We start from the raw sequence: 17100 nt of genomic DNA, 5'->3' as shown, positions 1-17100 counted from the left end.
TGTTTGCACTACGCTTGTGTTCAAAGAGAGCACAGGATGCATGCCTCAGGCTGAAGCCAGCATTCCGACAAAGCGACTTGTCTTCGAGCGAAATTCTTTTTTCTTCCAGCGTTCAACGCTTCAAACTTCCACATTCCTGTGAAGTTCTTACTTCTTTATGCATTTCTCTTCAGACAACACCTTTGTAGTTCACCTGAAAGGAAAGTGGCCGAATTGAAGAAATGTACGGGGTTTCCTCCACATGAAAACAAGAACAAAAAAAATATAGAGAACGTGGTTGCACGTTCCGGCAATTATTTAAAACTGGCCAAGTTTTACTTTTGCATTTTGGAACGGCCCGGAAATCTATTCGCCTCCCGGTCGTTTTCATAGCGCCCACTTCCTTACGACGTGCCGACCTGGAATGGCGGTGACATCAGCCAAAGGTCGCAATAATTTTAGCCATCCGTCCGTCCGTTCGTCAGTCCTTTACGACGTCTGCTTTTGCCTTTCCGTCGTTTAAAGAGACGGCTCGGCGCTGACTGGTTTCTAAAAAAATATTCGTACACCTTTCTTCTCACAGTTAACTATAATAAGCGAAATAAAACAGGCGTTGTGGTAGTTCGGAGGACACCAGACGAGTTCTAGAGCTACGCTGACTAGCGATTTTGTTGCGTCGTACTTGTATCAAGGAAAAAAAATGAAACAAAAGAACTTTTACCCAGTTGAGTTTATTGCAAACGAACTTTCCTATACATCCAGACTTCGCTCCCCATTCTTTGATGCCGCAATTAGAAGAAGCTATAATGATTAATGTGAAATATGTTTAACAATAATTTTTGTACCGCTTCTTAGCTATATAGAGCATCAAAAGCAGCAGTGAAGTAAGCTCCGTTGGCGTAGTCGAGGTAGCAACTCAAGAGCGGCGAATCACGAAGGACAAGACGACACGCAAAACGCTTTGTGCGCTGTCTTGTTCTTGTTTTTGTGGTCGTTTCATCTTTGCAATGCAACCCGAAGGTCGACAACGTCGGTAATTTATGTATCATTGGTTCCTGAACAGATTCCTGAGGAACATTTGCGCATAAATATTGCAATCAGGAACAGGATTCACTCACGTCAACATACTCCTTGCGGGTAGACAGATACCTAATCAGCTTTGTAAGTTAAGAGGGTAAACTGCTTGCCTTCAGTTTATAGATACCGACTTCGTGTGCACTACCCTGCCAAAGGCTTTACAGATGTCAAGGTTATATCAACCTGGCTGCCTTCATCGTGCATTTCAGTGAATTCATTAACAGCAGTTATTACCGGAGTTGTGGGCACGTATTTTCGCCAAAACAACGTTGTGCTCTAGAAAATATACTTCCTTCCGCTAAAAGGTCGTTTACATACCTGGCTGTTATATGCTTGAGGATTTTACAGGTACCAGCAGTAAGGGAGGTAGGAGGGTAATTCCAATGATGCAGTGTTGATAAGCCCTGCTTAAAGAGAGGTGCAACTATTTTGACTTGCCAGCCGTTAGGTAGCGAAACGAAGGGGATAGAAACCATACTCATATATATATATATATATATATATATATATATATATATATATATATATATATATATATGTTCACAGTGTAGGACAACGGCATCTGGAAACGCTCTTCGCTGACCCTTATGTAGCATAAGCATGACTGACTGTTGTACGTAAATATATTTGAAATTGCTCTATCACCGTGATTATCTGCTAGCCTCGACTGTGCTCCTGTAAGTTGCTTTATTACACCAACGGTTGTCTACTCTAGGCATGAGATGAAAAGCCTGACGCTGTAGGAACAGTCTGAAGTTATGCTGGTATTCCGTTTAAATTTCTTTATTGTTCATTAGTGACGCAATTTGCTAAATAAAATCAGTTTACCAAAAAGGGTTCGAAGTCGAAGACTGCACCATGACCCTTGGTTTAAAACACTAAAGCAGATAACTGAAGAAAAAACATGAATACATTTAAACATAAGCAGAAATTTTGTGTGGCAACGGGAACACACAATATATACATAACAAATAACACTAAATAATGCAGAACGTTCTGTATTTTGTACAAAGAAGTAGTGAAACACAACATATCCAAGTTTGCGAATACAGCTTTATAGAAAACCATCTTTGAGATGACATTTAAATGAATATAAGAATGAAGGGGACTTAAGTGCACATGGAAGACTATTCCAGTGTTTTAATGCAGGAAAAGAGGGTATTATTTTTCCATAGTTGGTGCGACATCAATGTAAACGAAAATTGGCATGAGTTGCAAACCAGGTGCTATCGTAATTGATAATCATGTTAGAGCTTATCAATTCATGCGAACGTTGTTGGGTTAATAATCTAAGAAATAAGTTCAATAAGCTGGATATATGGTAAGTAACGTCAACAATGCGACAATAAATGGCGATTGCGATGCTTTCCTTCCATTTGGGATAAAATCACTCAGCAGGGACTGGATGCGATTTAGGTCGGGGCATTCGCTCTCTACTTAGCCAAACAGATATTAACGCTCAAATTGTATTCAGCTTTGTAACGTATTTGCACGTAGCAGTGGCGATGAAGAAAACAGCAGCAATACTGGGAATGACGAAACTAGCTTTTTATTGGGCGAACTTGTCCCCACAAAAATGGGGTGCACTCAAAAAACAACGACCACGGCGAACGCAGTCAGCGGTCGTCAAAAATCTGATCAACGGGTCCAATGCGTCGGCTAATAAACGTATTATCCAAGGTTCCAGAATAATCGCTAGGGCCCACATGTCTTCCAGAAAGCACTACACAATTCGCGTCGCGCATACATGCAATCAGATGACACAAGGTTCGGTGACAACAGAGAGCGGATAGAACCATCGATAACATTCGAGAAACTCCCGATATACGCAGGCGCGTCCTGCGCTCAGCGATAACACTTGTTAGACGGTGAAACGCGGTCAGCCGAGAAAGATAAACAGATACACGTGTCAGTATCAAATCTGGAACTTGCAGGAGGAGAGCCAGGTGAGCAGCCGAACGTGACAATCGATTTGCCGCGCGAGCAAGACAGTTATCGAATAAAATCAATATCTTCTGAGCCTTGGAAATGTCAAATGTAAATGTCATTTTGGCCCAAACACGTTCAACCTAACCCCTTCTGTACCCATGCTATTCACCGCTTTCCTAAGAATACCGTTGCCGGAAAACTTGAACAAACCAGACGCCCCGCTCGTGTCGGCATCGGTGTTGATGTTGAAAAACACATGCACGCGAAAATAAAAAAAAATGCTCGTCGGGCAGCGGATTGAAACCTTTGACCTCCGGGTTGGGAGAACACCGCGCTAACCGATTCAGCCACTGCCGATTCATCTTACGCGCGCTTGAAAACAATGTGGCCTAACACTTCGTGGGCACGCCCATCCACCCAGTGACTGAAGGCTATGTGAAAATTCTTGGCGTGCCGATAGCAGCAGACGGTTGGCCCAACGTATGGATCCAACAGTTACATCCAACTTGGCGCCTGATCCTTCATTTTATACGGAGAATACCGTGGAGCCTCGTAGGGGCCGGAACCAAGACAGCCCGCCAGCTTGTCCTGGTTACGCAGGTGTACCGTACAACATAAGGAGCGCTTGCGTACCGACTGACGAAACAACACGTCGAGCAGCAGGAAGTGTTGTACAACGAAGCACTCCGCGTGGTCACCGGGCTGCCGCGCCACGCACGGCTCGACAATCTGCGATGCTATGCTTAACTGCCACCACTTGAACACATTATTGAACATAGGCGCATTGTAGAGCAGCTCCGACGCCACTCAATTCACGAGGGCTGTGCTCTCCTACGCACTCTTGGCGAAACTCAGGACTCGGATTTGGAGCCCGTTCTACTTACACCACCGTGGGAGACACATACGCAGCTGGTTGACTTACGACCTTTGCCAGGGCACATGTACGCGCACCGCAGAAAGTGCTACGCAAATCGGGACGTGGAGAGCCTAGCCAGCTCCTGTGCCACTCCCTTTTACGTGGACGCTGCCTTCCGCACGACACCGGAGAGTACGCAAGTTGCAGTTGGAATACACCGCCTACACAGCGGAATCACGCACGCCGAAGAGTACGTATTTGGTAATCAAGAACCACCGGACATACCCTTGGTCAAACTGCTGGCACTCTGTGACGGACTGCTCGAAGCGAACCTCTAGCTACGTCACAAATTACATATATATCGACAGTCAAGCGGTGGTACGCGTCTTCCGAACCCCCCTACACTGACCGCATCGCAAGGAAGATAGCAGAGACAAGCAGGAGGCTGCGTACGGTATACGCAGTCGAAACTCCGGTATGGTAGGTTCCCGGCCACTGCGGAGTACCACGGAACGAAGCGGCTCACGCCGCTGCAAACGCGATACTAACCTTAAACCGCCGCAGCGACGAAGTAACTTTTCTACCCTTGCCAAATGACGGAAATGAAGATACATCCTTCCTATAACGACTGAGGCGACGACAGCTCTATGAACGCCTACAGCAGCATACACCGAAGGAAGATTCACTGCCTGCAGGCTTGTCGCACGCGTGTCGCACGCGTGTCGCACGCGTGTCGCGCGCGTGTCGCGCGCGTGTCAAGTACTCGTGCACATGCATGGCACGCACCGGTACCCGCCGTGGTTGCTCAGTGGCTATGGTGTTGGGCTGCTGAGCACGAGGTCACGGGATCGAATCCCGGCCACGGCGGCCGCATTTCGATGGGGGTGAAATGCGAAAACACCCGTGTACTTAGATTTAGGTGCACGTTAAAGAACCCCAGATGGTCAAAATTTCCGGAGTCCCCCACTACGGCGTGCCTCATAATCAGAAAGTGGTTTTGGCACGTAAAACCCCATAATTTAATTTAATTTTAAGGCACGCACCGGTACTGCACTGACGCCGGATGTACTTGCACGCTGGCGTGCACACAAGGAAAGAAAACGCCTTCCGGGCAAACTACGGAAGAGCTACCACCTATATAAACAAGTTGCCCAGCGTGTAAAGCGGCAGCTGCGCCAATCATCAGGTACTTGCTGTGAGAGTGCCCAAATTATGCACCCCTGCGACGAAAGCACCGGGAGCAAGTGGCCAGCTCCGAGGAGTGGATCCGTCCCTCGACGGAGGCCGACAGTGTCCTGCGAGCGCTGTTCACCTTTGCTGCAGAATCGGGAATGCTCCGCATGGTGTAACCGTGCAGGGAAGCATTCCTCGGTGGCTAGCCCTGTCATCATCACTACATTTCCCCGCTCAATTACCCTTAATAGGCCGATGAGCCACCCCTCTCTCAATGAAGCTTTACCGCACCATACCATATCCATGAAGAAGCAGACGCGTAGACCGCAGATGGCGCGCGCGATTACGCCATACCCCCAGCCAATCACAGGCATCCCCTCTCTGCGCTGGAAAGAAAGGGTGTGATCGCGTGCTCACTCACCTCGCGCCCGCCGTTTCCCGCCAGTTCAGGCCCAGCAGTCAGATGGGGAGACCGCGTTTGGTTCGTTCTGCCGAAGAGCAGGCTGCGTTGAAGCAACAACAGCAGCCGCGGGCCCATGAACGCCTTATACACTCAAAAATATGAACTCCTCCCCTAGGTCCAGACAAGCTTCGCGTGCACCCCTGTTCCCGCTAGGGGAGGGGTTTTAATTTTTTAAGGCGAAAGCCTTTAATGGCTTATACTCGCGGCGCCCAACCATCCGTCCGTCCGTGCCCTGGAACAGTGCCAGCTGTGGCCTCTCCCCCTTACACTCTCTCAGCAATCACGTGATGGCACAGCGGCGCGCGCGGCAACGCTCCTTCATCGGACGTCTTGTTGCAACAGTCGAGTTAGTCGGATGGCTTCCAAGTGGCCGATGATGATTCCATGGCAAGCGGTTCGGAGAAGCGCCCCAAGAATGTGGATTCCCCCAATACCAAACGCCACAAGAAGAATGAGCGAATGCGTATGCGGTGGGCTAACATGTCATCGGGCACCAAGGCCAAGGAAGCAGAACGAAAGCGGCAGCAGCGAGTGGCCAAACCTCGGACAAGAAGCAGCCATTGCCTTTGTGAATCGCGTCGTACCAACAAGTGTCAGGCATCGGCCGGTGGTCGTTGTCGGGGATTTCGACCAAGACGTTTGGAACAGACATGCATTTGTCAGTGGTCTAAAAAGTTCACTAGCGTTACAGTTGGTCACACCAACTACAACAGCCACCCCGCAGCATGGCGGCAGTCTTGTTCTCGTCTTCCAGACAAATCCTACCCCCAAAGATCTCGAGTACATATCAGTAAATTTCAGTGATCACAAGGCGGCTATCGTAGACGTTGACCCAGCCAAGCATTAGGAATTCATGGGGCATTAAAACATAGGCACAAAGAATTCATGAATACACAGTCCATCGTTTACTTCAAACCACACTATGTCAACCTTTGTCAAAAAATTTTGCAAATTCCAAAGTGTGTTCAGCGAAAGCCTGTGCCTATTCCACTGGGAGTGTCATGCACACAGAAAAAGACATAGCCAGTCGAATGGCCACAGGCTTTCGCCGAACACATTTTGGAATTTACAAAGTGTCCTTCAAATTTTTTAAATGATGTGTTTGGAAAAAATTAAGGTCTTGCCATTGTGTAATGGTGACCGCTGCTAACATTCACTTAGCTAGGAAAGGAAGTTACATATTCATTTAATTAGGTATTGGAAACGCTCTCCCTTTATGGTCCATTTAGGAACAAGTTGGTAACAAGATGGTAATATTGTACTAATTAGGATATGAAGTTAGGGAAATCCCTAGAGACACTGCGAGCACCGTGATTCTGTCCATGCCCCTAGAAGATTGCGCTCGGGTCTTCATGATTTCTCTTACAAGAGATCCCTATTTACATTAAGAGCAGACGCCCACCTGTCAAGTTGGTGGCACAGGTCAGACAATTTCACCCTTGTGCCATAAACTTGGTGCTTCACTAATTCGGCATTATAAGTTCTCAAATTTTTACCGTACCGCTCCGACTAATAATCAATAACGTATATTCGAACGTGGGATAGACAATCTAAAGTCTGCTAGGCAACTGTGTCAACCAGCGTCAATCGCTGCCGCTGAAAGTCTTGGTCTTTACCTACTAAAACGCGAATGTTCGCGACGAGGAAAACATTGAATAATTTAAGAATCTAAATCGCTGCATTTCTTCCCGCTGATCGATTTGAGAAAGAAAGCGGTTAGGAGAAAAAGAGAAAATACTTCGCAAATACATATTGCGCTATTGAATAGTATTTTTTTTACACAGTAGCTCGAAAATAAGAACAAAATGTGGTTGATCCCTCTTATATAGGAATCGGTATAGAACACGAAAGTGAAACGTGTCTTCACAGAAGTAGTGTAATGTTTATTGCACATTGATATATAATGTCTATTGGTGTTTTGTGGCTAAAGCGCCCTTAGGCGTTGATGCACCCACGCTGACGCCTGGTGGCACGTCTCCTCCATCACGACTACCAACGTCGATGACCATGAGCAACCGTCGTGCATATGGAAGCTGCACTACGCTGCACACGCTAGCACAACGCGAAAGACGAAGCACGTAACTGACACACTAATACAACGCGCAAGACAAAGCACGTAACTGAATCGTCACCGAGTCAAATCAGCGCGTACAGCGCGTCGTAATTGCAGCCTCCGCGATCAACTTCAGAAACATTTTCAGACCTAATTGCGGAGGCCGCGCTCCGCTGTGCTGAGTACGGTGAACGCCACTACCAACGCCACCTAGGTGGCGTTGGTAGTGCTTCTTGATGCCAGCGTCCCTTCGAATGCTGGCATCGAGGCGTCATAGAGCTGAGACCACCGAAGCGTTCACTGTCGGTGCGCGTTAGTGTCATAATGCAGTACTTCTCTTTTCTGCTCGTAGGCGGCGGCACCGCCCCGAGCAAGAGCGCGGGTACACGGAGGAGAGTTAGATATATAAGGCGCGTCTGTGTAGCTCTCTGCAAATGCGTTTGTGGCGCAATGGGTTAAACGCTCGGCGATCTATCGTCGCGGACCGAGAGGTCGTGGGTTCGATTCCCAAATTTTGCATGGTTGTGGAACTTTTTCTTCTGGTTTCTTTCTTTGTATTATGTTCCATGACGTATTTCCGTGACGGAAATACGTCAGTGAAGTCTTGGTGGACCCCGGAATAAAACACTTTCGTGTTAAAAAGCTCAGTGTAACTATTCATTCACAATGAACGCATAGCTAGCAGCGGACAGCATATACAAAGTGGAGAGAGTGAACTGTGTGCCATGTCTACGATTAAAAGTTTGATAACGTGTTACGCGCACTATTTCTTGACCTAGAGGATCAGACCAGAGAGAAACGCAAGAGCAATTGCGCGATTTGCATATTGCCGACAGCTATTGACTGAGCTCCTATTTTTCTCCGTGCTCATATGAATGGGAAAGGAAGTAAGCTTATTTGACAAAAGCTTTATTTCAAAGTCGGCCCGTCCTTGTCGTCGCCATTCATTTCCTTTTTTTTCCTCCTGTTTCGCTTTGCTCTGGTTAGAGTAGCAAAACGATCGGGTCTTTTAATTGCAAAAGTGCTGAAAAAACATCACAAAAAAAATAATCTGGAATCTTTACTGTCTCACGAATAGCTTGCAATGCATCGAAAATGTGTATTAAAAATTAGCAGTGAACAAATGTAGCTCGGAGATAGCGGTGGACGTGCACGCGCTGTTACCGGGCGTGGTGAGTTTGCCCGTAAGACTATCAAAAGCGGAGGATTTTGATTATGGCGCAAGAACCAGGGAGTGCCACCGAGCGCCAAGAAAGATAATAGGAACCCAAGCGCTTGAGGTGCCTATTCTTCTCCATCGTTGTCTTTTCGCGCTATCGTCGTCTTAACAAAGATCCGTACTGAGTCGCCGTATACTCATCCTCACTTGAATCAACACGCAGCGACACTCGCAATAAAAATTACTTGGCCCTGCGTTTTCATAACTTCAAGAGGGGCCTAAAGACGTAAGAGGCGATGCACAACGCCTATGATAATTTCGAAAACGTCTTCCATAAGACCTATTGGTCCTACGCTTGTAGCCAAAATGTAGCCAAAAGAATTTATAATATACAATAAATGTGAAATTTATCATGAAAGACAAAGAACTGCGCAGTTTTCTTCAGGCTATATGCACTAAATGCAAGTAGTACTCGTTAACCTCGAAAGTACCATATCAGCGACAGCTATCAAGAGCTGATGTTTAACCTTGCGAAATATAGTAATAAAAAGTTCGCTCAGAACACTAGGCGAGACGGCACCATATGTTCATACGACGATTGAATATTTTATCAAACACGCAATGGAAAGTTAGTTAAGATCAACGAAAATGGCGACAACAGAAGGGCTGCTTTCATTATTGTTTTATTGATCCAATTCCCTTTTTTTCACTGGGAAAGTCACATTCCCGAAATAAGTGCCCGGTGAAGACTGCAACATCCAAATCACTGCGCTGAACCCCACTGCCCTTTCAAGCAACACCGCTCATTCTTGTTCCATCCCAGGCTACGGCGGACTAGACAAACTGAGAATAAATACACTAGGCACTTGGTTCATATTCACAGAATAAACGCATGAAAATACAGAAACCGATAAAAAAAAAGAACATCGCCGAAGCGCTAAAATGTTAGTTTTGTTATTCAATTGCTGAACTGTTTCCCCAAATATAAAGCTAGAAAATTTTGTTGCTCAAGCCCATTTCCGCAATCATTCTGGTGACTTGGGCGCCGCAATATTTCAACATCTCCTAGAGAATGCCATCACTGCGCGCCTCGAAACGTTACGCCTTGTGGGAGGGCCGAGCCACTACATATTTACCCAGGGACTTGGGAAACGGGTCGGAGTGGTCATTTTGGTATAGATATGGTAGTAAAGATCGTGCCGAGGGGGCGCATATCGCGGGAGAATGTCTTCGCGTTTCTTTATGTGCTCGCATTGCCTTTTCTCTAAAACAAATAATTATTTAATGTAAGAGTGAACGCTCGTGGAGTCTTTCTCCTTGCCTTTTGGTTCATACATTTGTTCTGTTTTTTTGAATCTGTCTTCTGTGTTCATTTTCGCACCCAATAACCTAATTTCCCTCCCGGGTCGCGTCTTTCCTCTCAACAGAGTCGGATGCTATATCAGAGTTTATCTCATGCTTACGTGTCCTGCGTTTTCAGAACAAATCACCGGTCTCTTTCAGCCATTAATTTTTAAGTTGTCATTATGAATGACTCAAGGCAATGCCAGCTTTGCCTCACCCAGTCGACCTACTGCTACGTTTTATAGACATTGAGAACTGTTTGCTCAAGATGTATTTCAACGCTCGTTTGAAATACGTATTATTTCTTGCAGAATTCAGTGTAATACGCTATGACGTCTTGAGCACGTTTGAAACTTGTAACATATCGCTTGCTACACCATGGGTACATACTCTACATCAGTAGGTTGGCACAGCAGTTTACAAACCGCGTATTTGAGTCTGCGAAGTCTCGTATACCGTTGCAACGTCGACGCGCTATTGTCATCGGGGTGTGCAGGGCGAACGATAAGGGTGGCGGTGAGGCGCAAACTTCCCTATATCTTTATCGTGTGCGCGAAGAAGCAACGTTATCCTTTGGTATGATGCGATGAACCGCTCAATTCGGCGCGTTTCGGGGAAACTGGTGAGTGGTACAGCAAAAAATTGTTTTAAAATTCCGGGAAGGTTTCCCTCGTTTCCTACTTCCCACCACTGCCAGCCAATATCTTTCGCCAATGTTGTCATGTTATGAGAGCAGGTTGCCACTAGTTACTCGCGTTATTGATGTCTTTAATGTTTTACGATCGGGTGGTAATTCAGACATGCAAGTGTGGGTGCATGATTGTCGCTTCTGTTCTGTTTTGCTCAGGCATGGTAACCGATGTCACAATTCACGAACGAGAGATTGTGACGTGGATGTCATAATATATACGGGCTCATTGGCGTCATTATTTGTTTACTGCGTAGTAGAATTTCAGCGCGAGAAATGTGTTATTGAATATCTCGTATTCAAGTGTGTAGACAGAGAAAAAGACACATTCGTCCTTAATTGTCGTTGTGCGGTGACACCGTTCAAATATTACTTGACTTTAGTTTTCCTCGACTGTTTACGTCCTTAAACAATGCTAAAATTCCGACTGCCGGAAACATTAGGACAGAATAATATTACGAAGGAAAGGCTAAGGCTTGCGCTACAAAATTAAAACCGGAAAAACTAGATAATAGCCTTCGCAAATCAAAAAATAAAGATTGGTTGTTCTGAAGCGGTGCTAACTGGAGAGATAAACTTCGTCGCGTTTTTTTAGTTTTGTTTGGTCGTAGCACTCGATGCACCAACTTTCAAGTACTGTGCCTGAGAATACTGTCTGTGTCAAGTACTGTGTCGAACACGCTCAGGACTGTTCCCTTAAAATACTATAGTTAATGCTCACCTCTGCTTCAGTTCACACTCTTGAGAGAATTAAGTGTCACCTGGTTGATATAGATGATGCAGAAGTGTTCTGAAGAGCCTAATGAAGTCGTGAAATTTCCTTAAATTTCGTGAAGAGCTGAATAATACTATGGCCACTGACCCGCTTATATGGGTAAGCGAAAGATGCTTGCTGGCAATTAAAACTAAGGTAGCGTTACTGATAATACATGTGCTTCTGTGCAGTTTTTGGTGAACGTGTCTCTACAGCAAGAGGCATCGCTCCAGTTAGAAGTGACTGCCTGCTGAGCAAATGTCAGGAGAAGGTTATTTATTGCATGACAGTTCGCTGCACATTAATTTAGGGTAGCTCAGTTAAGGTATCCTGCAGCTGTTGCATTGCATGACTCTTCGTCATGTTATATGTTTAGAAGAACGTTAGTCGAGTCATTGGCTACAGATGTTGCCTTAGCATGAAATGAACCGAACACTGGACAAACATCCATTCATACATAGCTTTTTCTGGGTTATGCTATGCGGCGAGTGCATTTAATTAGTTCCTAATTGACAAGCAACCCTCGTATTTGAGGGCTTAAATATTGTTTCCCACTATAGCCACCTTCAGGCCAATCATTGTGTTTCTTATTTGAATAAGTATTTTAGAACCCGACGTGCAACATCTCACAAAGCCTATAAGTTTTATTTGTTTATTCTTTACTAAGCAGCCCATATTGTGTAGACCATGCAAAGGGCAGCAATACCTAGCGTCCAGCACAACTCACCTGCCAACAGGAGCACGACGAACGGGAACACCAAAGAAAGCTGGCACTTCATTGCCAGGCTATGTTTCCATGGGGCTAAACTATTTCTTCGAGCAATCGAGAAGTGTCAATACCACTTCCGGGTCCGGAACGTGACAGCGCATTCTTTGTATCTCATCCGGTTGGCTTGAATGACTTCACACTCCTGCCCGACGTATTCCGTATTAGTCTGGTGTCGAAGTAGTTCCTATTAAAGGCAAATCAGAGGTGTCACCAGTGGAGTATAGCGTAGTCGCCGCAACGTCCCAACACGAACCAAAGAGCGCGACGGCGCCGCTCGCCATTTAGTTGCCCTAGAGACAGAACTCCGCTCTAGTAAGATGAAAGAAACGGGCGACGCATCTTCGACCGCAGTCTGGCGCTCACTCGTGTTCGCCAGCCGGTCGCAGCTTCTTTTCAGAGCAGGCGAGGGCACACGAGGTCTCGCAAGCGGTGCATGACGTCACAACCTCGTCGACTGGGCCCAGGTGCCCCCTCGCGGACCGCCTCGGAGCGCGAAGCCGGCGCTGCCGCCGACGCTTGCGGTTCCTCAGGTCCCGCCGAGCGATTTCGCGGGTTGGGCGGACAAACTAGCGCCGCTCAATACGTCGTTGCGGGCGACAGCCCCAGCTTACTGCATGGCATTGAAAGTACGCACTGCGCGCCCTGAACAACTCAGTTCAGCCCCCTCTTCGGCGTCGTTAAGAGCAAGGACAATCGATTACACCATTCTAGGTTAGGCAGAAATTCAGACTAGAATCTTTTTCCCAACTTTCGAATGACAAGCAAGCTCTAGACCTATCCCCGTATTTATCAACCCTATAACTAGCAGTTCCACCCGACCGCACTAACAAACGCGCCAACTTACGCCATATTTTGCTCGCACTGACCTGTTTAAATCTTCTTATTTCCCAAGGACGATTCGTGAATGAAATTGCCTTGTATACTGAAGCAAGTGATCAGACAGTGAATTAGCATTCTTGAGCATGCATCGGTCTTATTCTATGGTAGCTGTGTTTTGCTGCTGTTTCTATATGTATTGTCCACCCTGCCTGCACTTTGAGTCCGTAGTATTGAATGAATAACTAAATAAATAAATAAAAATTTTGGAAGCTTTTACATTCTCGTAACCCGAGAAGAGGAAAGCCTGCTGCACATTTGGTAATATATGAAGTTACACAATTAGGGCTATACTTCTTTCAAGACATAACGAGCCGCTATGAGAAGTACAAGTGTTGCACAAAGGCGGCCTCCTGAACGCCGCATATGAAAACTTAACGTAGTACCTAACGTACAGCATGTTAGTGCACGCTCTAGGCCATACCTTTAGTCAGCCAGATGGCTGCGACGTAACTTCTGCAATCACGCACGCACTAGGCGCACCTTTAGTAAGCCAGAACCTTCAGGGAAGTGTGCTCATCTCGCCCCCCGGAGGCCCGGGTTCGATTCCCACCCAGACCAAAATGTACCAAATTTTCTTCTCAAACCAACTAATTTACATTCTTGACAGCAACCTGCCTGAGAAATGTGACGTCAATCCAGGCGGTTTTTTTTTCTTTTTTTTTTTTTTGCGGCGTCGGCCACTTTTGGTCACGGTACAGTTTCAGCAAGGTCACTGCCAAGAGTAGGCCAAGAGCACCGCCAGCATAGAAACCGAAGGCTCTCGCCTTAATATTCAGCGTTAATGCTTGGGCGTCTGAAGGTTGTATTCACTATTCTAGCGCGCAATTGAATACCTTTTGAATACATTGTTTCTATCAAAAAGCAGGTCAGCACTTTCTTTTTCGTCTTTGCCAATGCAGAAAAAACACTAATAACCATGCAACCCCATAAGACTCGTACATTAAAACACGTATCTTATTATTGGGAACAGCAACGGCAAGGAAGCAAACGTGATCACGGGTGTGTGAGGCATTCGGTGGATTCCTGGTGCGTACGCTTCACGAATCTGTAAACAACATTTGAAAATGCACTTCATTGGTAGCTTTCAGCCTAAACATCGTCTTCTTTGACCAGAAAAAAAATGCAGAAGCAGTCTCTGTATTTTTATATCTTGGTCCACAGAAGCTGTTTTCTCCCTGAAAGGCTTTCGGTGACATCTCACAGTTAGCATGCCATGAGCAATATTTTTTCTCTTCTCATAATTGACGAGTGCAAAGGCAGTGTCGCTGTCAAGCGATATGTCGCAGTGTCGGCCATTTCCCCGAAAAGTGAAGGTATTCTGAGAAAGGATTTATCAAGAATACGGATCTACTTGCTCCATAATCAGGCGCCAAGGAATCAGTCGTAGCATTTCGAAGAAAGTCATTAATGTAGCACACAAGCTGCTTGGCAAAGGTTTGCTGCCAGTTAGGTTTGCTGATTCTACAGCTGATTAATGGTCGTACTTCACGCTATTCGTATGTATTAAAGTTTGCATGCAAGATTTTGAAACAGCACACAAACTGATATGTCGCATCATGCACGTATGAGCTTTCAAGCTTCGTTGGTGCGACATAAACAGGCAAACAATTTACGAACGCCTGCATAGTCGTTTGGATGATAGCCTTTTTGGGGTGGCTTCTACTTGGCTAAATATTTTTCTCTTCATCCGCTGAAGCGTTAACAGCTTCGTAAAAGGAAGCGGTGTGAGTGTGCAGCCTTGTCTTTGGCATCGGCACTAACGGTAGCATTTTCTACGGAGGCACAAGTGATCACAGCCGCCTATGGGCAGGGATTATATCGAAGCAGTTCTCCCGGAACTCTGCTGGTGTATCCTCTTAGAAGCGCTGCTGCAGAAGCTTAATGCTCTGAAGCGAAAGAGAGAAGTAGGCTCGAAGGAGTGTCCATATAATCCCTCTCGCGATCCACCAGAAATGTAGGCCTCGTGAATGCCCCCCAAAAAAGTAATTTATCCTCAAGATTAAGTAACTCTTTCAAGAACGCCAAGTTTCTGTTATTAGCGCAACAAAAAAAGATTAGACGCGGTGGAATCGCAGCATACGCAGCAAATCGCAACTGAAACAAGGTATTGAAAGATATGTGCACGTATATCAAGCAAATGTCCGTGCGGATCAATATAAAGAAAATGAGCAATACGTTACGATAAAAACAAAACTAAGAAAGACCCAAAGGTATAAGTGCCTCACTATCAAAAATAAAGTATTCATCATATTGCGTCACATATCAAATATCACGCGAATACCTCCCCCTATTGTATTTTTACAACTTGGTAGCCTTTGCGTGAAGTGATTATAAAATCGTTAAGCTATTTATGTTTCATGAAAACCACGATATATCTAGACCTGCACTGGGATGCCACATGTAATTTCCCCAATGATTTAGTGACGATTGATGCTCCCTGTCAACTATTTGCAATTTAGTTTTCCATTTTTCAAGCGTCGACACACTTTCGTAATTAATTGTTTAGCAAACTTTCTGTTTGTGAGAAATTTGCGTTTATACTGTGCACCCTAATGGTGATTTAAGCGACAAATTCAATGAGTGGCCTCAGGAGAAAGATTGCAGACAACACAACTGCTAAGGCGCATATTAATTTAGTGTGACTTGACATATAAGCAAATAATTGACGTTATTATAGTTCATGAAAAACTTAGAGCTCACAAGGACTGGGTGCTCTTCTGGTTGACCTCCCTGCCTTTCCTCTCCTTGCTTGCTCTCTCTCTCTCTCTAGAGCTCACAAAGGCTAACCAAGCGCATTTTTCAACAACATTGAGTGCATATCAGGAGATTGCAATATTCTAGGCCACACAGTACTTGAAGCTGTGTTGATGAAACCTGATACCGTAGCACGACAAGCGACGAAATGATTTCTCTCCAGCTGTCATGGCGTGAATGGTTCTATACTACATAGATGACATCTTTCTGTTTATGTAGAAAGACGTGCATTGAACAAAATACTAAGGGCTCGTGCACTTGGCGTAAATGTATGAATGTAAAATAGATCAGATTGAATCAATTCTATATTCATGCCTTTGTGGAATTCAGCATTCCATTAACATTAAGTAGAAACGTAGAAACTTGTTTGTCCATGACGGCCTGGAACCACTGCGCTAAATATTTTAAATACATTTGGTGCGCTAAAATGCCCCAGTGTGATTTTGGCCTTGCGGATAAAAAATCGCGTTGTTCTGTAATGCCCGAATAATAATAGACCACCAATTTGCTTAAATCATCACTAATGACACCAGGTTACAGACAATTAGGTTTTAAAACATTATTGGGCCAGTAGCCAAGAAGGTCTACGCCAAAAGGCACTTCGAAAATATTGAAGACAATTCCTAAAGACAGTGTCATTCTTCGGAATTATTAACTGACGCAAAAGGCGTCTTGTTCTAAAAATTGTTCTTTATTTTTGTTGCCGCTTTGCTGGTTAATTCATCTTGTTGTTACCGTTGACTCATTCAGAGTTTTGTTGCAATGCCGCTATAGGTTTTATGAATTTTGTATGTTGACGTCGTTAAATTCGGAATAACTATTCTTGTACTGGTCATTCTGCAAAGCTATGTGTAAGTGCAGAAATCTAAACGTGTAACTTTACCAGCTGCACAAGAGACAACCAATAACCGGCGCCGTATTAGTGCGCCCGTATTTTTATCACGGAAATGAAAGTAAACTTGTTTTATGTATTGTCTGGTAAATTAGTAGATATTTATATGGTTGATGCTACACCCATGTTACATATACGTTCTGACATTTAACCTGCTCTAGTACTTAGTACTAATTTATTACTAAAGTGGATGCGCGTAGAATATGCGCCTGCAGTTATGAATTACTGGAACTCGTTTTTAGGGAACGGTCGTAGAGATATAAGCATTCGCGAAAAAAAATATTGTGCTGCAACATGAAGAAGCAACGAAATTGGTACGTTAACAATACAA

General features: G+C 45.2%; 1 protein-coding gene across 1 annotated transcript in view; it reads right to left on the bottom strand.

The window, feature by feature from the left end:
* The window catches only part of LOC119455916 (uncharacterized), a 41500-nt gene extending 28904 nt beyond the window's left edge, over window positions 1–12596 (bottom strand). The window contains exon 1 of the mRNA XM_049669105.1: window positions 12203–12596. Within this exon, the coding sequence (XP_049525062.1) occupies window positions 12203–12254 (52 nt within the window). The 5' untranslated portion in view covers window positions 12255–12596. The remainder of the gene's footprint in view (window positions 1–12202) is intronic.
* Window positions 12597–17100: the final 4504 nt, after the last annotated feature.

Source organism: Dermacentor silvarum, chromosome 6 (genome assembly GCF_013339745.2).
Source record: "Dermacentor silvarum isolate Dsil-2018 chromosome 6, BIME_Dsil_1.4, whole genome shotgun sequence".
Lineage (NCBI taxonomy): Eukaryota > Metazoa > Arthropoda > Arachnida > Ixodida > Ixodidae > Dermacentor > Dermacentor silvarum.
The sequence above is the reverse complement of the archived record's forward strand: the minus strand, read 5'-3'. Positions and strand labels throughout refer to the sequence as shown.